General features: G+C 47.6%; 1 protein-coding gene across 1 annotated transcript in view; it reads left to right on the top strand.

Annotated features, from left to right (window-relative positions):
- The window catches only part of Cacna1c (calcium voltage-gated channel subunit alpha1 C), a 184,150-nt gene that overhangs the window by 69,945 nt on the left and 88,820 nt on the right, over nt 1–25,385 (top strand). Inside the window, exons 8-15 of the mRNA XM_055604274.1 lie at nt 4,004–4,030; nt 10,906–11,066; nt 12,069–12,294; nt 21,089–21,296; nt 22,134–22,254; nt 23,954–24,068; nt 24,783–24,903; nt 25,213–25,282. Of these exons, the coding sequence (XP_055460249.1) occupies nt 4,004–4,030; nt 10,906–11,066; nt 12,069–12,294; nt 21,089–21,296; nt 22,134–22,254; nt 23,954–24,068; nt 24,783–24,903; nt 25,213–25,282 (1,049 nt within the window). The remainder of the gene's footprint in view (nt 1–4,003; nt 4,031–10,905; nt 11,067–12,068; nt 12,295–21,088; nt 21,297–22,133; nt 22,255–23,953; nt 24,069–24,782; nt 24,904–25,212; nt 25,283–25,385) is intronic.

Here is a 25,385-nt window from a genome sequence, read left to right as displayed (position 1 = left end):
AAAGAGGCTAAAGAAACTGCAGAGGAACTGAGCATAGGAAGTAGAGTTCCTCTGCCTGGGAAAATGAAAGGTAGCTGACGTCAGAAGCAGTGGTCAGGCCTGCGACCTCAGCCAGGCTCCTTCCTCTCAAGAAAGGGACAGGATGGACCATTGACTCTAGCAGAAGCCAAGACTGGTAACCACCTTCCAAGGCTACTTCAAAGGGCACCACCCCCATCTGTTTGACATACGTGGCTGTGTGAGATCACAAATGAATAAGGCATTCAGCAGCTTGAGAAATCACACACCAGAGACCCATGTTGACATGAAGGATTCCTTACAGCTCTGCGGGCCTATGATTCTGTAAAGAGTGTGGCGTCAGAAGCACATTGGTCAGTGGTGGGAAGCATTCTAAGGCCCATCATCTTTGGCAGGGTGATAGTGGGTGTTACAGAAATGTGAACGATAGCCTGGGAGATACAGTTGGGAAAAGGAGGATCTCTAGGTGTGCGGCCGTGGCCATTCTGGAGACTGACACTGCCAATGTGAACTTGGCGTCTTTCAAATGTATTTTTGGTACTTATTTTTTAATAACCAAAAAGCACTAAAAAGACAATTAGGTGAATCTAGATGTTAGCCACAGTGACCCATCTAAAGACCAAGTAGGCAATCTGCCTTACTCAAGGACCACACGTGCATCACTGAGGACCAAGCTGAGCACTAGAAGTCAAGCCTGTCATTTGCTTAGGGGCCTTGGAAGAGGCAGGATGAGAGAGAGGATCCACTACAGGCAAAGTCTAGGTTTCAGGAAGGAGGTTTAGGCTAGAAATGGGGAGCAGCTGGGCTCGGCATCCGATAGCTGGAGTCTTGTTCATCGGGGACAAGGTCCAGGATGTGTCCCCCCTCGTGGTAACAGCTAGGGTTGTGACAAAGCTGTGCAGTTAGAGAAGGTGTGTCAGCAAATCTGTCTGACTGTGCTAAAGGCAAAATGGGGACAATTCAGGAAACAACTCTTTGCCACAGCAGGTAGTAAGTGAACGGCACTTATTACTCAAAGGAGGGAGAAGCTGAAAGTATAAACAGCTCTCAAGGAGTTCAAACATTTGCCAAATAATGATAAATACAAAGCAAGTGACTAAGAGGAAGATACTTTGGGGGCTGTCTTTAACTTTGGTAAGGAAATTCTTGGTCTTCCAGGTTGGTTCTAGAGGTCCAGGTGAGTGCCTGAGAATGAATAGACTTCAGTCCCTGCCCAGGGGTGTATTCGGAGGTTTCATGTTCTGGCTGGTTATTAACCTCCTCCACTTCCTTGTTCTTAAATCCACTTGAGACACGAAGCAAGGAAGGCTTTCCACATGAATATGAATGGTGGGAAAAAATCAAGAAACTTCTGAGCAAGCTTCTCATGCCCACTGGGTTTGGATACACTGGAGGCTAGTGCTGCTTTTGGTACTCTACAGTCTGCACAGATTTCAGACATCAGTAGGAGGCATACATGCAAAGGCGCTCAGTGCTCCCCGGCTCCTTTCTCCACAGTGGGAACAGCTATCCAAACACTGACTCTGTTTCTACTGCCAGGACACAGGGGGCTGTGAGCAGTAGTAGCCTTCTATTTCATGATGTAAGTCCTGCAGCTAACTGCTCCTGCATCCAGGGAGCACCGAGGAGTCCAAGTGTTTAATCTTACACAGAGTTCCAAGCCCAGCTCTTCTAGGACCATCTCAAATGACATTGCTCCTCTCCATGTGCAAGTACGTGTTGGATACAGAGAACTTAATGTCATGCTCACTGGCTCCTGCTAGGGACAAGAAGCCTTCCTCATGTGAGGTGTACATGGTTAGATATCAAGACTTGGAGCCAAAGAGGTAGGAAACTCATGAACTATGGGCTCCTTTGGCCCATAGTGTGCAAGGACACCAAACAATGGCCACACATGAACAAGGAAGAATATTCACTCAGCTCCGATCTCCCCTTACCCCATAATCACAGATTCATTTCCTTAAGAGAACCCCCAAGTTCCTCGGTGGGGGCTGGGGAGGTTGTCTAAGATCTGACTTTTGCATTTGACTTAACTGGACTGAAAGTAAGGGTGACATTTGCAGGAGGCAAAGGGTCTGAGAGACCACGGAGACTCTGCAAGAAAACCTGGAGCCAACCAGATATTCTTAAAGATCCCTGAGCTCAGCATATCCTTGCCACAGAGAGTAACCTGTCTGCCTGTCTCTATTTAGCAGCTAGCAAACATTTATCCTCCCCCAACAGTCCCCTCCCATTAAACAGTGGCTTTAGATAAAAGATGCTGCCCCAGGCTCTAGGTTGCTCTCCCACATGCTTGGTTAACATGTGATTAAATGCTGCAGCCTAGCAGGCAATCTTGGGGGTGGAAAAGGTTGTTAGTTAACAGTTCCGAGCAATAAATGCATTTGGCTCAGTCTCTCAGTGCCCGGGAGATATAATTATCTCATGCACGATGGCTTTGCCACCTGTCACATCTTTGGTGGGTTTTTTTTTTTATATATAAAAAAAAAGTAACAAGAAGGGTTGATGTTTTCTTGTTACGTGACATAGCTTGCTTTTTTTCTGTTTTTTTTTTTTGTTTGTTTGTTTGTTTTTGTTTTTTGCGTGACTGGGACAACATGGCTTCAAGCAGTCACTTTCCAAAATCCCTACAAGGCTCTCTCTCTGATCATTGTCATTTCTCATTTGGATTCTTTTCTTTGAGGCCATGTTTGTTTGTTTTTTAATTTAAATTTATTGTGTTTGAGAATTTCTTACATGAGTGCTGTATTTACATCATTCCTCCCTGTCCGCTTTCAACACCTTCCATATCCCCCTGCTCCTCTCACTTTCATGACCTGACATATTTATAAACATATAACCTGCTGAGTTCATTTAGTGTTGCTCACATGTAATGTGGTTAGGGCTGACTGCTTGGTGTTGGATAATCTGTCGGGGACCTTGTGCCTGGAAAGGACGGATTTTCTCTCTCTTATATCTGTCTGTAGGAGTAGGGCTTTCTGAGATTTTCCCCATCCCCACTGGCATATCAGCGGTGCTGTCATTTTGCAGGTCTTGTCCGTGGCCATTTGAGCAGTTTCACTCAACCTGCTTTTTCTGCCCCTATTCACCTTTCTCTTAGCTTCTAAGTTAATCAGGCATGTACCTTCAAACGTGTTTTTCCCAAAATGTTTTGTCTCAATTGCTTACATTCTCCTTCGCTTTCTCCCCTCCTCCTTCCCTCCCTTCCTCCCTCCGCCCTCTGTCCTCCCTCCCTTTTCTATACTTCTCACTAACACGCCTCTCTCTTGGCCTCTTTCCACCTCCTAACTCTGTGTAGCTTTCCTGAAATCTGTCCTAGATGACCTGGACAGTCTCAAAGCCTCCCTGAAGGTGTCACCTTTCTGGACCCTTCCCGTGCAATGGTCCTTCAAGGAAGCTGTCTTCAGGGAGCCCTTCCTCCAGGACTACACCCAACTTTATGCATACACCATTCCTTTAGAACCTAAGGCTCTTTGTCCTGATCTAGTGATCAGCTCTGAGGAAGGGAAGTGATGGCCCTTTGCATTCCAGCTGGTTCGTGTGGCTTGCATGTGCTTCCTAATCCCACTCTGGGAAGATGCTGGCAGACTGTTGGTAAGGTCAGCACTGTGAGCTTTCAGTTGGTGAGGTCCTCCTGTCTGCCAGAGAGGCTTTCCACCTGCCATGGCTTTTCTCAAGGGGAACTGTTCTTAGCCCTTCATGCAGTTTGTGGGCAGGTACCGATCCTCTCAGGACTGTGTGCTCCCCCTTTTCAGTGAGGATCACCCACGCTTAGAAGATACTAGATTTGTAGGCGTCAGCTGGGCCAGCCACATTCAAATATACAGAGTGTTCTCTCTATGGCATTATAACCCACCCCACAAGTCCTTCCAGCGCCCACACATAGTCCTGGGGAGCACCAAATTCCCCTGGGATGGCTAAGCGCTCTTGATGTGGAAGAAAGTGAGTTCGTTGTCTTTGCTAATGTTCCCTTTTATTCTTTCAGGCACTGGATCTCCAAATCCAAGTTCAGGTGAGTAAGATGCGAGCAACTCGTCTTCCCTTCTGCCCCTCCAGCCTAATCCCCAGCTACTCCATCCAATGACCAAGGTAATTCCTACCAGCTTGGATCCTTCCTAGGGTATAACTGCTTGCTATTGTATGGGGCTTCACAGTTTGGTCAAGAGCACTCACTCAAGGGTTGAGACTTGGATTCTCTTGGGTAGGCTCCGAGTGGTTAGAACAGTGCCTACCTCCTGTATAAGATAAAGTCAGTTAAAATAAACCTGTGAACATTTGTTACTGCTTGGCATGCTTCACAACTTTGAGGATTACCGGCAGAATGTAGATTCAGTCAGTGCTTTGAGACGGTGTCAGAAGCTTCCAGAACACCCACCCTGGGACCCGCCTTTGCCTTTACCTTCTGTACTTCTGCCGCAAACACTTTGTTCCACCACTTGCAGCTCCTTGCAGGTTCCCAAATGTTCTCGACCCTTTGGCACATGAAGATTTTTTTTTTTTTTTTTGGTGGGCCATGCCCTCGGCCTAAATCACCATCTATGTCTCTACCTGGAAAAGTCAAGCAGCACAAAGGCTGCGGCATCCAGGGCACCCTCTGCACACTCCCAGGCATTCCTTCTCCATGCCCACATGCTTTGTCATGCCCTTGTCCTAGCACTCACCATATCGTACTCTAGCTATTGGCTGGAAAACCTGATGCCTCCATTGAACTTTGTCTGCACACAGAGTCTGCTGAATGCTTTCCGAGCTGCCCCATGGTTGACTCTGAGAGCTCCCTGGATGCTTGACTGATTGTAAATGTAGGATGGGAATGCAAATTTAATTCTACAGGCCTTACATCAAAACGCATTAGCCATTTATTTTTCATAACATACTCTTGCCTCCCTCGCCTCATCTCGTATGTAGTGGAGAAGTAGCTGGCGCATAATAAGGATTTAATAATGTGGATGGATGGATGGATGGATGGATGGATGGATGGATGGATGGATGGGTGGATTACCTGGTCTTAGTGAGACAGTAGACTTGACAGATATTCAAACAAAATGTCATATTTGACAAGTATGCGTTACCCTGAACAGTTCCACAACCCCCACATAGTAATAGTAGAGAGATTAAAAATTACAGTGAAAATATTTCCCAAATTCTATTCTTGCTACATGCAAATGAGGGAATCATAGATGAATGAATGGATAAACACAATCTGGAGACTTGTGGAGAAGATCCTGTACTTAGTAGACAGATACTCATGAGTTTGCAGGAGATTCTAAACCTTCCTTTTGAATTGGGTCATCTATAGTGTCACATCTGTCATTGAAAAATTATAATCCTTTGATCCTTGTGCCTCTGTCCACTCCGTGTCTCCCAGCCACAGGGCTCTCATTGTGCTTACTTTGGTGGGTGAGAGTGCTCCTCTCTCTGCACTTCCAATTGAAGAGAAGCACGGAAATGACCTTGTACCCACAGACGGCTTCTTTTTGGTGGGTTGCCACAGTCATTAGAAATACCTGTAGACAAGCCTCCAGGCTTAGAGAAACCCAGAGTCATGGCTCAGGAAGAGCCTCAGCCATCCTGGAGGGAAAGTCCTGGCTGGTGTACCCAACCTGTTTCTGTAAGTTATTCTAACGGCCCTGTCAAGGAAGTACAAAGAAACAGCAGGAAATGAAACCTTCTCGTTTAAAGCAGTATAAGTAAAGCATTGTCATTCCAACCCAGCCGGAACTAGTCTAACACATTTTAGTGAGATATCGTGTGTTCTTTCTGCCCCAAGACTTTGCAACTTAGACGGGCCTTACATTTACTGTATATCCTAGTCTGGATTGGCCACACATTGCTAGTAGCTGCCACTCAGACAAGGGGACCCTAGAAGTTCTGAGCGATATCACAAGCAGCTGGCTAACCTAGATCCTTCAGCCCACTGTTGGTGTGTGTCTGTTTAGGGAATAGCTGAGGCTGGTAATGGATTGAAAATGCTAGCAAAATTATCAACGTTTCCCAAATAGTCCTCTCAGTTGGGGAAACAATCTAATAATGACAGTAATAGAATTTGAGCTTCAAATTGGCCTATTTTAGGTACAAGACTGGATGATACAAAGTCGTAGTTAATGTTGAAAGACTGGTTTAACAGAGCTTACGGGGGGGGGGGGATGAGACAAATTAGATGATACTTGGGTATTTTGATAATTCAGGCTTTCATGTACAGGAAAATAAAGACTTGGCTATAATTGGGGCTCACTATGCATCATTGCTCGAGAGAACCATTCGAGTTTTTCTGAGAAAACTATGCAGAACTCAGAGCAAACCTTACAGCGTTCCAGAATTTGAGGACTGTCAGGCCTAGTCTTCAGCAGAAATTGCCTCCCACATCACTGCCTTTCTGCTCTGCCAAACAACCAGGTGCAAACTCCAGTTTCCCCCAATCGCTAATAGCCCATTTTTAGGCTACTTACTCATGAAGGATTAAATTTGGTGATTGCTCTCTGCTGTTTGTTCCAGCTGCTAGACAGGCTGCTATGTCCACTGTTTTCATGTCTCAGGCCTATCAGCATTTGTGTCCTGAGAAAACCAGCTTAGGAGCAGTGTCCTTCCTGTGCTCCCACCCTCCTTCCCGAGGTTCAGGGTTTTAAGCCTTGCCTTTTTCAGGGAGTCAGCCCCGGGCCATGTCTCTGTGGCTCGCACAAGCCCGTAAGCCAGCATCTTACTGTGTGAGATGAACTGCGCTTAATGCCACGGGTCTGAAACAAAGTTAGAAGGCACAGTCCCTGCTTCTTGTGGATCCGATTATCTCATTAAAGAGTCAGAAGCCATACATTCAAAGTTAACCGATAGTACCAGGCAATGGAAGCCCTCTACAGGCAGAAACCTCCCTGGATGCCTCCGTGGCTACCTAAGATGTAACCTAGGGACACTATTGCAGAGTCCCCCCGCGCGAGAAGCATGTTCACCGACTGCTCAGTGACCCGGCTGAGATTTGCGCTGACAAGGACTGTGTCTGTTAACTGTTGATGTCTTACCTTGTCCATAGGAAACGCTAAATAAGTGTTTCTTGACTGCACAAACAAAATGTGTAATGTAGACAGCCTTTGCGGGGACACCAAGGCAAGAGCAGAGCATCTACTGCAGAGAAGCCGGGCTTTGAATTGAGCCGGAAGGATGGGCAGGACCTAGACGATGGGAGTAGAAGGTGGAAGCCTTCATAGTTGGCAGGGTGTTCTGTTTTGGGAAAAAGAAAGGGGGGGGGGACAAAGGCCGGGGGGGGGGGGGGGGGAGTGAAGATAAGATGAGCCAAGGGAGGGAGAGCAGAGCACAGTACAGACAATTAAGTACAGTAGACACATTCACCTCCATCCTTCTCCCCCACCCCTATCTTCCACCCCTGTTGGTGTATTTCTAGAGTAAATGACTTCCAGCTAATGCAAAGAGAACGTGAAGAGCAGGCAAATTTCTCCTCCCTGTTTTATCATTTAATTTCTATATCCTCCATGCCTATGTAAACATACAAATAAATGTACACATTCTAATAAACTATTACATTTATTATATAGTAGGAAGTGTTGCCAGGAAACCAGCTGTCAAGCAAAACTATATTTGAAGAGTGGGAGATGTACAATTATCTTTAAATACTTTCCCTGGATAGTAATTACTCCCATCCCCACCACAACCCAAATCCATGTGACTCTCCAGGCTGCCTCTGTGCAGCCTCTGTGCAGTAGCAGCCACATTTAACAGAGCTGGCAGAGAGCAGTTCTGGACCTGTGTGACGGGCCTGACTTTACAGAAAAAAAAAAAAAAAAAAAAAAAAGCAGCGCCATGTTTACAACTTCTAAACTTGAGATAAATGGCCTTGGTCAAATTCTCAGTATTAAACTGACTCCGAGTCAGTTTCTACCTACTCTAGTTAAGAGCGTCCTTGATCGCTTTGGAGTCTGCACAGCAGTCATCAGTGCTTGCTGCAGTATGGGACTGTATCGGTTTTGAAAACACATCTTTGCGACTGACGTGTTTTTAAAACTATCCTATAACATTAGTAATCAGAATCATAAGAAGAGGTAGGGCGTGCCCTGACAACACAGGACCGTGCAGTATCAAGTTCTGGCGAGCACAGGGGGCACCTCTCGTCACAACTACCTGGGAGTCTCTGTCCTAGCCACTTGTCCTTCTTCACATAGCTCCCTGTCCTCACCCTTGCATGTCGCTCGGCTAGATGTTTCAAGTATCTTGAAGCGCACTGGCAGACTAATGTCTGACCGTGTGGCGTCTCTTCTGTGCACAGTGAATTCCTCAAAGCACCAGCTAAGCTAAGTGTTCCCTGCAAAGTTGGGACACCCAGTGAAAGATGGATCCGGCCAGAACACAGAGATTAATCTGTCTTTCAACTTACAGGCCCAAACTCAATCCCTCTCCCCATAGTCCTCAGGGAAGAATTCAAGTTCTAAGATACCCCCCCCCCCCCCAGCTCTTCCATTCCCACTGTAGAACTCAGTTAAGTCCTGGTAACGGGCTTCTCCACGGAACAATAGGTAGAAAAATTACACAGGTGAAGCCACGCTACCCCAAAAGTCAACGTGACTACATGGAGGGAACCATTTATATAGACATCTATCTCCCTGGGACCACAGAACACAGTCTGCCCTTCGTGTGGAGCTGCTGGTGTTGAAAGGGTCTCCCTTAAGGAGCAGAGAGCTGAGTCGGAGGACAGGGTATGGAACGTAGACAGCCCTGTGCCCCGCGTCTGACATGCTTGCATTGGTGCTGTGGGACCCTGAAAGCCATTCAGGGTTTTCAGCTGATGCTCCTCCAGTGCAGAGGAAATGACTAACGTGTCTATGATTTTCTCTGGCCAGAAGACCTCAGATATGGACTCCTGACATAGATTTATTCAGAATGTTGGACTGCAGTTCAATTTTATTGCCTTCTATTTTATTGCAAAATAGAAGGCTGTTTTTTTGGTTTTTGGTTTTTTTATATATCCTGGCCCAGGACAACATACACACACACACACACACACACACACACACACACACACACACACACACACACACACACCCCTAAGGCTTTTCTTCGGGTATTTCTCACTTCTTACTTTGAATCATTCTGTATTTTCATTCTGTTCCTTTTCTCAGTGCTGATCATGGCCTATCAGACAGCTGTTCCATCCACTTCCGGGCTGCAGAGTGAGGTTTTCGGGTCTCTGCTGCAAGCAGGTCTTAGATGCTTGCTTAGGGGCCTAGACTAGAAAAGTCAAATAGAAATTATCACATGAAAGTACAGGCACCTGTGACTGTCACACCAGGGTGCTGTCTCAGTCCCTCCTGCCTCCTTTGCCTGACCCCCAGCAGGGGCTCTGCATGCCTCATCTTTCTGCACACACTACCCTGAGCCAGGTTCCAAGGCAAATGCCCTGCCCTTCTTCCAGCCACCCTCTGTTCCCAGAGAACCGGTCTCTGGCTTAGAGGGTGCTAGAAGATAGCCATTTTGATGCTGCATCCCCTTTGTACCCTTCCCTCATCTTGAAGCCCAGTCTCCCATTGACTTTGCTTCCACATCTGCTGTGTCCTCAGTGTCCTTTGGGCCACTAATCATTTTTTTTTAAAGTTAGAGCTGTCCTTTTTGTTCCACCCTGATCTAGAAGCTCACTGTGTTTCAGTCCGGTGGTGACTGGTTTTCTAAAATAGAGTCTGCTCGTGCGTTTCTTCCTGTGATGGGTCTTGGCCTGGCTGTCCACGGCCCAGCTCTCCATGCTTCTCCATTGCTTCTAGGCAGCTGTTAAATACAGAAGTCCCCAGCATAGCTGTGTGTTGTGAAACAGTGAAACCCTATAGCACAGTCATAAAATGGGAGTGTTTGCTTGGGATCATCCAACTTAATGGTTCTCAACCCTAATTACACATAGAGCAAGCTGGGGGGGGGGGCTTTAAGAAGTACCAGCGCTATCTTTTGAGCATTTGAATGTACCTAGCACCCAGTTAATCAGTCCGAAATCAGATTGATTTAGGGACGGGGTGGCCGGGTGGTTGTTAAAGCTTTCTCTGTTAAAGCTACGTTCTATGCGTAGCCACACATGAAAACCACTGCAGAGTCCTTGACCAACTGTGCTGAAAAATGCTATGTTTGCTGCAAATCAGCCTCTTCCTCTTTGTGGTGATAAGATATGGATTGAGTGGAAGGGACCGGGTTTGGGTCAGCATCCCCCTGCCTCTGCCACTCTAGTGTATCAAAGCGGTTGCTCAACCTCAATGGCCCTTAGTTTCTTCCTCGGTATCACGTTCATGCAAGCTTGACAGAGATTCTTAAGGACTTTTGGAGAAGCCCTGAGATGTTCCTAAAATACCTAAAAGGCCTACAAAAGGCTTTATTCATAGTAACCATCTACCAATTCTGTCCCTGACACTAGAGCAACAACTAATTCCTCCCCCCCCCATCTCATACTTGCCACACTATTTCTGATCATGCCGTTAAAATAAATTAAAAATAGTTGGAAACTCCTTTTTCTTTCAGTGCTGGAGATTGTGACCAAGACTTATACATGCTTGGCTTTACCATTGAGTTGTGTCCCCAGCTGAGAACATAAAAGCAATCCCACTTGTTCGGTCACTTCAGCATCATGCCAAATGGCTTATAAGGCATTTTAACCATGCTCACACGGTGTTAGCTGCGAGGTTAGCCCTGCTGTTGTTGCCAACTGAAGCTTAGAGATGGACAGTGGGTATACCCGAGGCCAACAGTGGAACCCGGTTAGCTTGGTAGAGATCTGATCACTCTGCCACCAGGTTGTGTAGGAAGGCCAAGCCAGTGACAGACAGGTAAGATGTCAGTCACATGGTGTGCTTTGGGTTGACAGAAGTCCTGATCGCCCAGACAACCCTGTCTTTCCCCGCTGCCCTTTTCCAGCCGCTACTGGCGCAGGTGGAACAGGTTCTGCAGAAGGAAGTGTCGCGCGGCCGTTAAATCCGACATCTTCTACTGGCTCGTGATCTTCCTGGTGTTCCTCAACACGCTCACCATTGCCTCCGAACATTACAACCAGCCCCACTGGCTCACAGAAGTGCAAGGTGAGCAGCCCCTGGCTTTTTCATAGTCACTCTTGCTAACTCAGCTCTGAGTTCCGGGGAGGCTGACGGGAAAGCAGCCAGAGCCTGTGCTTCTTGGCTCGTGCCGTGCTGGGCCTGGAAGCTTGCAAACCCCATATTAAAATTTAGGCCCTTGTCCTAAACACATGTGGCCCTTCACACGCTTGAGGGGACTCTCACCACCACCACCCACCCCTCACACACACAGACGCACACATCATAGTCACCATTGAGTTCCAGTAGCAGGACAGGAGCTGTTGCTTATCTGGCTATTAGAGCCCCTCAGCTGCCAACTTTGCAGAAGCAATTTTCAATTCCTCTGACCTCACTATAGCTCCAGGTAGCTCTACCCAGACCATTAGAAGATAGACAAGAAGCAGACAGAGCCTGGACAAGGGACAGTATCCCCATGGCTAGCTAAGCCTCCTTGTCCCACCTTGAGCCCTCTGAAGACATCTAGGACCCATGCCTAGGCATCTCCTCTAGGGAGTGAAGTAGATATGGTTCAAGTTACGGGGCCCCTGGGAGGAGGCAGTCTAGTACTAACAAGATCCAGTGCAGGGAGCCTGGTTCCAGCTCTGACTATTCACCTGGATGGGTTACTGGCCCCTCTCTGAATCTCCTGTCCCATCTCCAAAGACTGGGTTTAATAAAAAACAATGCCAAGCCTCCCAAATTCCTGCGGGGATGAAGTAGGGCAGCATAGGCTAAACATCTAATGGGTGCTGGACACTCAGCGCATGTTTCTGAAGATGGAAATTGGACCTAATTGTTCTTTCAGGAGTAGCTGGGAGAGGTCTCTTGGGAAGGATCAGGGAGGTGGGAGAGGGGAAGGAGGGAGGGAGGGAGGAAGAGAGGAAGGGATAGGTTGTTTTTTTTTTTCTCCAGCTATGACAGTGACTGTCTTTTTATTTTTTCCTCCCCTTCCTCTTTGCTCTTCTCGGTTCCTTGCTTGAATGCCCGCTCTTCTCCTACACCCGCCAGACACAGCCAATAAGGCCCTCCTGGCCCTTTTCACTGCGGAAATGCTTCTGAAGATGTACAGCCTGGGTCTGCAGGCCTACTTTGTATCCCTCTTCAACCGCTTTGACTGTTTCATCGTGTGTGGGGGCATCCTGGAGACCATCCTGGTGGAGACCAAGATCATGTCGCCCCTGGGCATCTCTGTGCTGAGATGTGTGCGGTTGCTCAGGATCTTCAAGATCACCAGGTGTGTGGCTCCTCTTTTCCCTTTGGGCATGGGATGGGACTCAGGAGAAGCCTTCTGGGAGGCCAGAGAGGATGAGCCTGGATGAGGGAAGAGCTGCAGTTTCTGGAATGGTCTAGCCTCTGATCCTGTGCAGCATGGAGAGTCATGGTTCATTTTGGTGATGTGCTGCTCAGAAATGCCCTTGGCTATGGGCTTAACTTGGCTGCAGTCGCTTAACTTGGCTGCATTTATTCTGCTGTGTTACTAGATAGCCCAGAAGTAACCAGCCCGGTGGCTTTGAGAAAGCGTTGGGGATCCAGTCTCCTCTTACTGTTGGCTTGACCAACATTGATATTGATTTAACTGTAGGGTCTCGAGATGGCTTCTGGACAGTAAGGTATTCTAGACAAGAAGAAAGGGGCCTTAGTCAGCTTCTTTGCTCCTCCAAATCACAGGAAGACCTATGGTGAGAGATGCCATTCAAAACCAAACAGGACAGGGAAATAGCAAGTGTGCGGGAGGACATGGAAGACTGAGACCCTAGCACTCTTGGTGTGTATCCGTTACTTTTCTCAATCCTGTGACCAGATATCTGAAAAGAGCAGCTTAAAGAAGGGAGGCTTTGTTATGGCTCTGTCTTTAGAACCTTTTCATCATTCTCCAAAGAAACTGCATGTACATTTCTCTCCAACCACTGACCCCATGCTAGGCCTAGGTAGCCCACCCTCATTGTTTAGATTTGTCTATTGTGTGACAGACACCCTGAGAAAGAGATCAAGGAAACAATAGCTTATTGTGGACATGCCTTATGAAAATAATAATGGAAAGTGTCATCATTTGAGTCCAGCTTCTTTCATTTAGCTTAGTATCTTCAAGTTACATCCAGGTTTTAGCATGGATTAGAACTTCTCACCTATTCTTGGTGAATAATATTCCTTTGCATGGTTAACTCACATCATTCGAATATCAATGATGGGCCTTGATCCATGGCTACTTTATAGTGCTTTTGTGAATATTTGTGTCCAAGTTTTTCCAGAGATGTATAACTCTTTTCTTTTGGATATATATAGGAATGCAACCCCTGGGTTATTCGGTTAAACTCTTGAACATTGTGGGAAATAATAAAATTGTTTTTTAAAGAGACTAGGCCATTTTGCATTCTCACCAGAGATATACAATTTAAGGCTTCCGGTTTTACCACTACTCATACCAATTGTCCTGTGTTTTTGTGTTTGCTTGTTTGTTTGTTTGTTTGTTTGTTACACTTCTTGGTTTGTTTGGGGTCTTTTTCATATTTCTTTCTTAAATGGCAAACGGTAGCCTACATATTTATGAAGCACAGTGTAACATTCCAACATGTATATGCAACACATAATGATCAGATGATGGCAAGTAGCACACCGTCTTACTTTAAATACTTACATCTTTCTGCTGCCAACGTTCAGATCCTCTCTACTAAATACCTTGAAATGTTCAGTTCACTTGTTGGCAGCTGCTGCTCTGCTGTGCATTAGAAGCACTAGAGGTTGCTGTATTTTTCACCACTGCACTGTTATCCATCCCCCCCCACCCCCGCCACCTTCTCCACCCTGGCTCGTCTCTAACTGTCCTGTTCTTTCCGTCTTTGAGATCAGCGTTTTAGGCCCCTACCTACACGTGAACCACGGGGCACTTGTCTTCTATGCCTGACTCAGTCCAATATCCTCCGGCTCCCTCCACAAGACAGAAAGTGACAGAATTCTATTCTCTCTTATTGCGGCTATTGCTTCCAATAAAAGAAAGACAATTGGCTGGAAAAAAAAAGAAAAACATCTGAGGGCCTCCAACCCTACGATCATCATTTTGTAAAAGCCTTTGAGATACCTATCTGGTTCTCAGTGTGATACATGTTGTGTAAAGTGGGCTGTTGTCGACTCACAGAAACATCCTTAGGGCCAGCTGGAGGAAGTCTTCTGATTCTTCTCCAGATAGAAGCCCCCAGATCCCTTAGGAACCTGCGTTCTGGGTAGTCCTTGGAAACAGGAGCATTACATCCCTCACTCGGATTGTGTTAGGAAACAAGGATGGAGACTGGTGCCCCCGGGTCAAGGACAAGTATGTCACAACTCACACAGGGTGTTCCTCCGAATGAGTCACCAGGCCCTAGGAAGCATCCTTGCTAGCACTATTCTTGTTGCAACTCTCTGGGCAGCCATGTGAACGCAGAGTGTTGCTGAGACTCCAGTGAGCGGCACTTGAATTAAGTTCGGTGCTGGCGACCAGAGGCTCTTGTTTTCAATCCAGTCAGTGTCGTCACCGTCATTAGGAGAGGACAGTGAGGTCATGAGACTTCAAGTGTGGACCGGCAACTCTGGGATTGTGAAAGGCGGAGCCCTCAGGGGGCTCCCTAAGGATTTCAGCAGCTCAAGAACCACAGTCACTGCTCACAGTGAACATTTAAAAAACTTCCTCAATGTGTGGCTAGTGGGGTATTCTCCACGAGACTGGAGAAGGAGAAATAGTTTTACTTAATGGAAGGACAGCGCACAGTTGCCCCACCTCCAAGCTCAGAAGGCAGGACCACAGTGCCCACACACAGCCATATTCTGTGCATTTCACGTCTCAGGTTGCATGGGAGCAGGCTTGCAGGAAGCAGGTGTCTCCCTGGCAGTCAGCACTCTGTACAAAGAACCTGTCTTTCACCACCTCACCACCATTTGCTTGTGTACATTTGAATGTGTACACATTTCCAGATGGATTGAAGAAGTAACCTCCAGCTAGACCGTGAAATTATTCTGCTTAGGGAATTTTTGAGGCCTGAAAATTCTGTTAGCTCTTCTTGCATGGGGGTTATGGGATGCCCTGTGGTCAAGCTGAATTTTGAAAGGTTGTTTCTTGTCAATATTTTCACAGTAAGAATACACAAAATAGTTTTTAAAAAAAATCAATGGACAGTTTCCTCAAGATGTTATAACAATATCTAGCAGTGATGTTCCTTTTCTAAACACACAAAGCTTGGGGGAAGAGGGGGAAATCCCAGATCTCAAACATGGGATGGGTGAAAATTATTTAAGAGGCAGTAAAAACTTGAAAGTTAAAAAATAGTGTTCATCAGACCCAGGAAATACAGATAGAGTCAGCAACCATGTAACAAGAGGCAGGATGAAAACAATCCTTTAGGCCCTATCTCGGGACTCAAACAGCAAGATGGGCTCACTGTGGTCCAGACGATGTGCTGAGAGATGGACCTGCCTTTTGCTACCTAAGCAGTGCGACCTCGGGCTTAGCTCTCTTTACCTCGGTCATGTCATGTGTAAAACAGACCCTGGCCTCATCCTCCTTTAGTTAATCGTGAGGCTGAGCTGATCTGAGGGTTAGCGGGGACTACCCCGTCCTAACACACTGCACTCCAGCGCATGTTGGCATCTGTTATTACTAATATTTCACTGCCTTTGTTACAAACCAGAATACACCAGGAGTCTCCTGCTTCTCCTCTATAGCTGCCTCCTGCGCTCTCAAGTGTGCCATTAGGCTGACTTAGGAAGACACATTCACCCAAATCAGGACCGCATATGGCAGCGGTTCTCAACCTGTGGGTCGTGACCCTACTGGCAACCAAACAGCTCCAAAAAAATAATATATTTACATTATGATTCATAGCAAAACATCAACGAAAACAATTTGTGGTTGGGGGCGGTGGGTCACCACAGCATGAGGTCACGGCATTAAAGGGGCACGGCATCAGGAAGGTTGAGAACCACTGACATATGGTCCGCCCAAAGCCCAGCGCTGAGTGCCACCCGCAGATCCTCCAGGTTGTAGAGACCTCCAGCCTCCCTCAGGGTCCGGCTCACCCCCTCCCAAGTCTCCCAGCCTACACTCCTGCCTTCTAGAGATCTCTGCTCAGGAGCCCACTAAGGCCACCGATGAACAGGAAACCCATGTTTGTCAAGTTCCCAGGCAGGAGTCCGTGGAGAGGATTCTCAGACCCAAGAGCCATGTGCCCTCTTCTGCAAAAAAGGAGGTTACCCCCTGGGCTGGTACCCAGTCACTGTAGGAGCTTAAGGTGATGCTGTGAAAGTCACTTGGATGTGCCTCTTCTCAAACCCTGACACGTCTCTGATTTTAGGTGCAAGTTAGGTAATGCTGGGCAACTCTGGTCCAGAAGCTAAGAAGCGACCCCCTACAGTCATCCCAAGGTCAAGACCAGGAAGTCTTGGCACCTTGACCAAGTTGTATTCTCTACGCAAGATGGAGAGGACGTACGTGGGTTCTGGCAGGAAATGTGCTTTGGTCCCAAATGTCTTAGCCCCTCACCAAGACAGTCTAGAATTCCTTATGGCTCCTTCTGACCAACCACATGTCACTTTATACTCCTGTCAAACAAATACCCCCAGAAGCTGCTGCATCCTCAGGGACCAGGCTCAAGTTCACTGCAGTTCGGGTCCAAGTACACCCACTGTGGGGTCCTTGTGGCAGACCCAGGGCCAGATGCTCATTCCTTCCTGATCTGTTCTCCTATCGCAAAGCACCAATTATATACAAACTTACTGTGTGAAATTCCACCTAGAAACACTCTTCCAGCAATAACTTGCCACCAAAACCCAGGGAATAATTTCCACCCCCTTGGCATAAGAATGGTTGGGAGAGGAGGTACCTTTGGTGGAGACCCTTTCTGGAACAGAGAAATAAGATAGAATACTGCAAAGCAATTCAACAGCTAGCCCTATTGTTTCCAAGACCGTTTATTTATAGCAAGCTCCAGGATGTTCAGCACCAGGATGAAGGGAAAGGGCTGGGCCCGAGCTCTTTGAAGCAAAGATTTCTGAACTGAAACGAGATTCTACAGAGCCCCAAATGCCAAAACAGATGTACAGAGGGAAAGGAGATGCTGGCAAAGTGTCCCTGAACAGTGGGTTGTGATTCAACCCAGGAGGCCGAGGGAAAATGTAGCAATGAAGAATGGATGGTCAGTGAGAGAAAAAACTGAAGAAGGCTGGTGAGTCAGAGGGAAGAGAGGAGAGGAGGGTTTAGGTAGAAGGGAAATCGACCAGGTCACACTCACTCAAGTGTAGCGCAGTTCAAGAGCAAACAGTGAGCCGGGTGGATAAGGACAGGTAGCCACACATTGGCAAGGGTGGTGCAGCAGAAGAAACACGGATGCCCAGTGATGGGTCAAAGGGCCTGGTGGTCCCCGCTGTGCTGAATGGGGACCACTGTTCTGACCACAGATGTTTAGGTCTCCCAGGTTTTCCATGAGGTCTGCAGCTGGAGACCTTAGCATTTGTTCTCCAAAGTTCTCTTTCTTGGTGTGTGAGTCTATAGTTGCTGGGTTTGATCCAGTTAGGGTAACAGTTTCTATGTCATTAAACCTTCTGGCTTGCCACCAGCCAGCTTCCTGAAAAGGTCAGTGGTTCTGGAGACGGGCTCTCGTTCTGTGTTAGGCAGTAAGAGCCTTGAGACCGAGAGAGTTTGCAGGCCTGAGAGCAGCCACCCTGCTGTGGCATGCTGGGCTCACCTCACAACCACACTAGTGTTCTTTTTTTAAAAAAAAAAAAAATCACATTTTAATACAATATTTTATTAGTTCTTTGAGAACTTCTTACATGTATCAAATGTGTTTGGATCATAATCACATCCCACTCCTTCCTCTAACTCCTCCCAGATCCACTTCCCAACTCCTTCCCACTCCCAACTACGTGTCCTTCCACCCTAACCTCTGCTCCCATCTCACAACATGGGCACATAAACAAACACACACCTGTGAGGATCACTACCTGTCCCTCGGGCACGTATAAATGTGTTAGATTTATAGTAAAGTCCATTCCTTCAACAAAACACTCATCGATCACCTTCTGTGGACCAAGCAAAGTTAAGAGAATAAGGGAACCAAACGGCACATGTGACTCCGCTTCCCTGTGGACCTCAGTTCTGATATGAGAAAAAAGAAACGCTAAGCAAAGAAATAGATGTTTGCCTGGTGGTGATATTTCTTTTTAAAACAGAATGGTTCATCAAGTACTTGCTGTGCAAGCCTGACCACATGAATTCAACCCCCAGAACCCCTTGTAGAGGTAGGGTAGGTTGACTCCAGATGTTGTCCTCTGACATCCACATGTGTTCTGTGGTATACCTCTCTCTCTCTCTCTCTCTCTTTCTCACACACACACACAGACACACACACACACACACAGACACACACACACACACACACCACATCACACCACCCAATAAGAATAAATTCTAAGAGATAATGTAGAACAAGCTGCTAAAGTAGAGGTCAGGGAAGTTGCCCTGAGATCACAGGCAAAGGATCTAAAGGCGGGACCCTATGTCAAATTCAGAGAGAGAGCTGGGTAGGCCACTGGTGGAAACAAGGGCCTGTGCGGCAGAGCGTCTGCAAGTGGGAGGCTGGAGTGGACGAGGGAGGGAGAGCATAGGAACCAGGCCAGAGGTCATGGGGTTCCGGCTTTCCCACCAGGCAGTAGCATGGTGGGGGTTGCATGTGGCTCCCACTCTAAGAGGGCTCTTGCTGCTCTCATGTGGAGAATTGCCAGGGAGCCCAAGTCAAGGCAGAGCAAGTAGGTAGGAGGTAGCGAGAGAGCCTGCTGGCTAGGCCTAGGTGATGGAGGCAGTGGGAAGTGGCCTACGTCCAGATTTGTTTTGAAGATAGAGGCCTGGGATTTGCTACTGCGGGGTAAGGCACAGGTTGATCCTGCTGTTCTTATTTCCTGACATGGGAATGAGGGGAGGCAGAAAACCTCACAACTCAAGATGTGGTATGCTTTCCTCACTACCTGAAGCTCAGATTTCCCAAGATGGCTTCTGGGGTCAGAGCTGCAAGGTGGAGTGGGGAATACAGAAAAGGTTTTTGCTTTAACTAGTACTACTCCTTGGCCAGCCCCTTCCTCTCCACCTGGCTCTCAGCGGAGCTAAGCTTTGCCTCAGGTTTCAACCCTTTACCGTAGACTCTACTTCTCTAGAACTTCAGGCCTCAGGAGACCCTGGGTCAGGAAACATTCTCTATCCTGCTGTGTTTCTCCTGCTCTTCACCTGGTCTCTGTAGTGACTTGATTCTCTAAAGTCTGGAGCTTCCGTGGCTGACTCCCCTGAATGTCCCCGTGGTTTCCAGATACAGCTGAACCGCAGCTCAAGCCCGGTATGCTATTTCCCTCACTGCTGTGTACTTCACGGAGAGTAAAATCCGACTTCCCATGACAGTCAGACTCGGTCTACACACAGACACTCTCCTCCTTTTGTAACTGGAACATGCGAGATGCTCTAAAGTTGCTGGTTTCTAGATGCCGGTTTGTTGGCCAACTCCACATTGGCTGCTTGTGAATGGCCCAAGCCCCAGTGTCAGAGAGTGTGACCTCATGGTTCCTGCGGGACCTGAGAAGAAGCATTTAGGACATGGTGAACTGGGCATCCTTTGATCTCCAGCAGGTTTGGAGAAGCAGTTTGAAGTGTAGTCGGGAAAGGTCTTCCAAGCCCAAGTCTTTCTTAACTTCTTGCCTGAAGTAGGTCAACACCAGCTCTGGCCTATAGGAAGTCCAGGGGGGCTATCGCACATCAGGGGTGTTCAGAGCAACCCAATCAGCTTAGAAGGGCCGACCCCAAGGTACTGCAAGACTGAGAAAAGTGAGGGAAATGTTAGGGCTACAAACAGCTCAGTTTTGGGGGTGATTTGCTGGTGGGGGAATGGTCCGGAGGGGCAGTCAAGTCAATTGGATCCTGTAATTTGATTCAGAAAAAGGAATGAGTTTATGGGTTAGGATGAAAGTTTCTTCATCCTTGCCACAGCAGAACTGGGATCTTAAGACAGTATGGAAGAGTGGGGTGTATCCTCAGAGCCAGAGACTGACTGTAGTGCCCTGCATGCCTATCATGGTTTTATTTCTGTAGTTTACTGCTAAATTATGAAAAAGAAAAAGCAAAGATTACTTTATGGTAATTGCCATGGATAAAACTCAAAATGCCCACGGTCATGTGAAGTTGAAATCAATAATCTGGGTTGTGGGTAGGGAGCCCTGCTACCAGCAGGTGTAACATTGGTGGGCTCTTGAAGAGGTCCTTACACCCTGTGATCACAGAACTAAAAACCATAAACCTAGTTTACAGTTCCTCTAGAGGACTTTTGCCTGGAGCTGTCCCCCAATAGACTGATGGGTTAGTTGTAATCCAAAATTATCAGAATCCTGTAGGTTCTTATCAAAACTAAATATATCTGGGCCCAGGTGCTGGGTCAGAATTTCCAGAGGAATGACTTTTAAAAACCAAGCATCCTGCCAGGGAAGCTGGGGCCATCGGTAAGCTCTGCCTACTCTCTTTGCTCTACCTCCCCAGTTAGCTGCTGCTGGCATTTTTGGAGAGGGGAATTTGTTTTCTCTGTTAAAAACCAGAAGTGTTCATGGTAATTATAAACTTAAATTAGCTGTGTGCCAGACAGCTTACTGGGCACTGCTTTAAGGAGAGGGAGGGTATGATCTTCCAGGCTTCCTTAATGATGTGCACACTCCTGTTATCTCCATTTTTTTTCCAGACAGGAAGGCAGGAAATGGGGGAGCTAAATAACTTATCCAAGGGCAACGGCAGCTGGCAGAGAGGCTGGGAACGTCTAGCTCCCGAGCCCTCTCTCTTTATTGTTGCCTCTTACTGGTGCTAAACTTACAGCTCCACACCCAAACTGTGAGTCCAGTCCACACCACTCCCCAAACCCAGAAATGGGAGCTAGCAGGGACCGGAGCTGTGTGTGTTGAACTAGGAGGGGGCACGCAGGTGAGGGCTGATGGAGGGCAACAGAGGAGAGGCGGCTGAACTCCCTGTTCATCCCCAGGTACTGGAACTCCTTGAGCAACCTGGTGGCCTCCCTGCTGAACTCAGTGCGCTCCATCGCCTCCCTGCTGCTGCTCCTCTTCCTCTTCATCATCATCTTCTCCCTCCTGGGCATGCAGCTGTTTGGAGGGAAGTTCAACTTCGATGAAATGCAGACACGAAGGAGCACGTTCGATAACTTCCCGCAGTCTCTCCTCACTGTGTTTCAGGTAGGGGCTGCTGCCGTTCTCGCCGGGAGGGTCGTTCAGTAGTGAGGTTGGAGGTGGGCAAGAAGAAGCCTGGGAGAGGTGGGGTGGGGAGAGCAGTACCCCTTTACCGGGCATGATGGCAGCCTAGATCAGCCCGGGAAGGTCTTTCTTTCTATTGTTTCTTGTCTCTCGGACCTTCCATGGAGCTGCACAGGTGGATAGAATAATGACAAAACAAATTGATCAGTTTAAAAATGTTTGTGTGGCCATGGCATCCATTAGCCAAAACAAAACAAAAAACCCGGTTGAGATGTGGAGGACCTATGTTTAATTGCTAGCATCCTTGCTGCTGGAAGAATTACAGAACTCTACTTTCATGGATGTTTTGGCATAGGACAGAGCTGGAATAGCATGTCTTTGAGATTAAAAGTAGAGTTATTCATAGATGAAAGGGAACAATGCGTGCACACGGCTAAGATCTTAATGGTGGTGCCAAAGTATTTTGTTCAATAGACGTGGGTATAGCCTATCACTGTCTTCCTGATCATAGTCACCTGATACAGCCACCCAGGGAATGAATGGTGGCTCTCTCTTATACTGTATGTGAAGAGCAATAAAATGTGTTGACCACAAGGCCTTTTTATTTGCTGGTGGCCATGCATTTTGTCTGGGGTTAGGAGTGAACTTGCCCAAGCCTATAGTTCCTATGAATAATCGGGAGCCAGAACAAGGAAGAAAAGTAGAGATGAGATTTGGGACATTTCTGTTAACACAGTGGGGCAGGGCAGGGCAGGGGAGTTTGGGGGTTTGCTGTTGGTCTAACGCTGTGTCCCTTATTGGTGGGAATGTGTCATTCAGATCCTGACCGGGGAGGACTGGAATTCGGTGATGTATGATGGGATCATGGCTTATGGCGGCCCCTCTTTTCCAGGGATGTTAGTCTGTATTTACTTCATCATCCTCTTCATCTGTGGAAATTGTATCCTTTGCTGCTGATGCTGCCCCACCCCTGCTGCCCCACTCGGCCTTTAGCACAGTGCCATGTGTGTGCTACAAGGCCCTGGCTGGGGACCTGTGCTGTGACTTCCCATCCACAGGCTAGCTGGGCAAGACCGCTCTTGGAAGGAAGTGTGGCCTGGCCTAGAACCAGTCCAGCCACGGTGTGGGTCTGGGTGAAGGCTGTGCTTGGGCACAGGAGACAGTACTGCACATCCCTGAACTGGGTCACCCCTTTCTAGGAGGTGTGCTCTGGTCATAGTCTAGGTGAATGAGGCCCCCAAGCATTGTGGTCTACGCAACCAAACTTACACAGACTAGGATGCAATATGTCTGGAGGTGCATATCTTGGCCACTCTGGAGCTATGGTACCTACTCAGATCTCCAACCTGTGCCTTGACCAGTTTCCTCTCTTTGAAGTTCTTTGTGGGGCTAAAGTCATAGGCAGAGCTGCACAAGTTCCCAAGTGGACCCCAAGGACTCAAGCCTTAGGCTTTTCTTCTCTCCCACTGGTTGAGCCTGTGAATGTGGAATCCAGAGTGGGGTCATAAAAGAGAAAAATGTCTAGCCCAAAACTTGAGTGAAGTTCCTAACACTCTGCCACCTGCAGACAAAATTGGCATTCTGTCATCTGGGTAACCTCTGGCACATCAAAGGCCTTCTTCCTCAGGTGGCTACAGTGTAAGACAGGCTGGAGCATCCCTATCCAATAATGAAATATCTGGACCCTTTTAAGTGGCTATGGGTTGTGTTAGGTAGAAAACCACATGAGGATATCATGTACAAAGTTATTAAAGGTTTGTATAAAGTTGATGTCAAAGTATGTATAAAAGATGTATATGAAACAAATGTATTTTGGGCCCTATCCCCAAGATAAATCCTGCCATGCATATACCAAAATTTGTAAAATACATTGAAATCCAGAATACTTCTTGCTCTGAGCATTCTGATAAGAGATTCTGGGCTTGCCATATAAAAATAGGAAGTCCTGCTTAAAGGGTGTGTGTGAGTTGGCTGTTACAATACAGACAAGGCCCCTCCTATGTTCCAGGCTTTTGTTGGAGTTTTAGTTGTGTGTAGGAAGTGATAGGAATTTATGAGTGCCCAGGACTGGGTATGGGGTTTCCACCTATGTTTTCTTGGTTCTGTGGTTTTCTGGACCATAGTGTTTCTGCTGGTGGAAAAGCAGGGCATGGCAGCATGGAAGAGACAGGCAGATGACTGGTTCAGTAGAGAAGTCTCAGGTCTGACCCTCTAAGGGTGTTTGTATATAGAGGCTGACAGAGATTCCAAGCCGTCTCTTTGGTGCCCTGTTACAATGACTGGGTCTGAAGAGCAATTTGCTAGGCATGGTGCTGCCTATCCTGTCGGTCAGAGCCAGACATTTCAGTGGTCAAATCAATAATGAAATCTAGCAATGAAAGAGCAAGGTGGGGCCTGATGCTTCAGACCTGCCCTGCTCTTGTCTGCAAGGCCAGCCTGGTCTCAACCGCTTAGAAACTCTAAACAGGAAGCAGAATGATGGGAAATGGGGAGAAGGTACATGGCTGGCCTCCTAACCCCTCAAAGAGGACCTCTCCTGGGGAACCCTTACCTCTGCATGCTTATACTATCCCTGTTCCCAGTGGCCATTATGCTTCCCAAAACCAAGGGTCGTTTTCTTTAAGAATGGACACAAACAGATATCCTACTGAATGTGTTCTTGGCCATTGCGGTGGACAACCTGGCTGACGCTGAGAGCCTGACCTCTGCCCAAAAGGAAGAAGAAGAAGAGAAGGAGAGAAAGAAGCTAGCCAGGTAACCCTCTAAGCTTAGAAGGCCATGCCCCCCGGGGGGAGAAAGGGCTGGTGCTCAGCTAGTGGACATCCTGGCTAACATGGACAGGAGTGAGACTTCTACAGTAATTTGGCGTCTGCAGCTCCTAGTTATCACTATATAGTCTCTGCAAAGATGTGGCATTTCCCCCACCAGTGCAGGAAATGAGGACCCATCCTTTGGGGAAAGAAACCATGGGAACACACACAGGAGGAGGGGTGGCGAGGAAGCCACCTTCAGAAGAAAACCCACCTCCAGCTCAGAAAACAATGTTTTCTCACTACTTTTGTACCATTAAGATGGTAGGGAGACAACGTAAGGTTCTACATTCCATCCCATAATTATCTAGCTAGGACTGCCATATGCTGTGCTTCTGTTGAACACCGAGAAGAGGTCCTCTAGAAACCAATCCTAGGTGAGACCCAGAATCCTCTGATTTAAAAGAAGGAGCAGCTAAGGATCTGAAAGAGGTCAGATGTGTGCCAGAGAGAGCCGGAGAGCCTCAGTCCTGTGGAGGAGCGGAGCTGCAAGTGGGATGCGTCCCAGAGAAAAGACAATCTGTGGAGACACAGGGCTGATATTGCTGCCCACCCTCCACCCCCTCCCCCGAAGACCACAAAGCAGTTCTGGTCTACACTGTCCACTATCATTCCAGTAAACATCCATTTCTGGGTTTTTTTCCTGCTGACCGGCCAGGACTGCCAGCCCAGAAAAGAAACAGGAGGTGATGGAGAAGCCAGCCGTGGAGGAGACCAAAGAGGAGAAAATTGAGCTGAAGTCAATTACTGCAGACGGAGAGTCGCCGCCCACTACCAAGGTGAGGGGCTTCTTTAGGTGTTCAGAGGCCATCGCTAAGGGGGTGGGGCACATTGTCTTCCTGTTCTTTACCTGAAGGAAGTGGAAACAAGGAACAGGTAAGGGGAGAAGAGAGTGACAGATGGAATTGGGAGCGAAGAAAATATCTGCCTTTTCTGTTATTCTGAGGGGAGCTACAAGGCCTAGGGGCAAAGATGCATTTTTTTTTTAAGCTCAGCCTCAGACTACGATATAATTCTAAGGCTCCTCTGAGCCCAAGAACCCTGGCATACATCTAACTGAATTCTTCTTCCTTCTTTTGGTTGCCTAGATCAACATGGATGACCTCCAGCCCAGTGAAAATGAGGATAAGAGTCCCCATTCCAACCCAGACACTGCAGGTACCATTGCACTACCTGACCCTAAGACTGAAAGGCTGTCGGAACAGACTCAGCTATAGGGGAGGAGCCAAGCACTGGGGACCCTGGGACTAGTTTCCTCCAA

The sequence above is a fragment of the Psammomys obesus genome, unplaced genomic scaffold, assembly GCF_907164565.1.
Source record: "Psammomys obesus unplaced genomic scaffold, mPsaObe1.curated_primary_1811, whole genome shotgun sequence".
Taxonomy (NCBI): Eukaryota; Metazoa; Chordata; class Mammalia; order Rodentia; family Muridae; genus Psammomys; species Psammomys obesus.
This window is presented reverse-complemented; position numbering and strand designations above follow the sequence as displayed.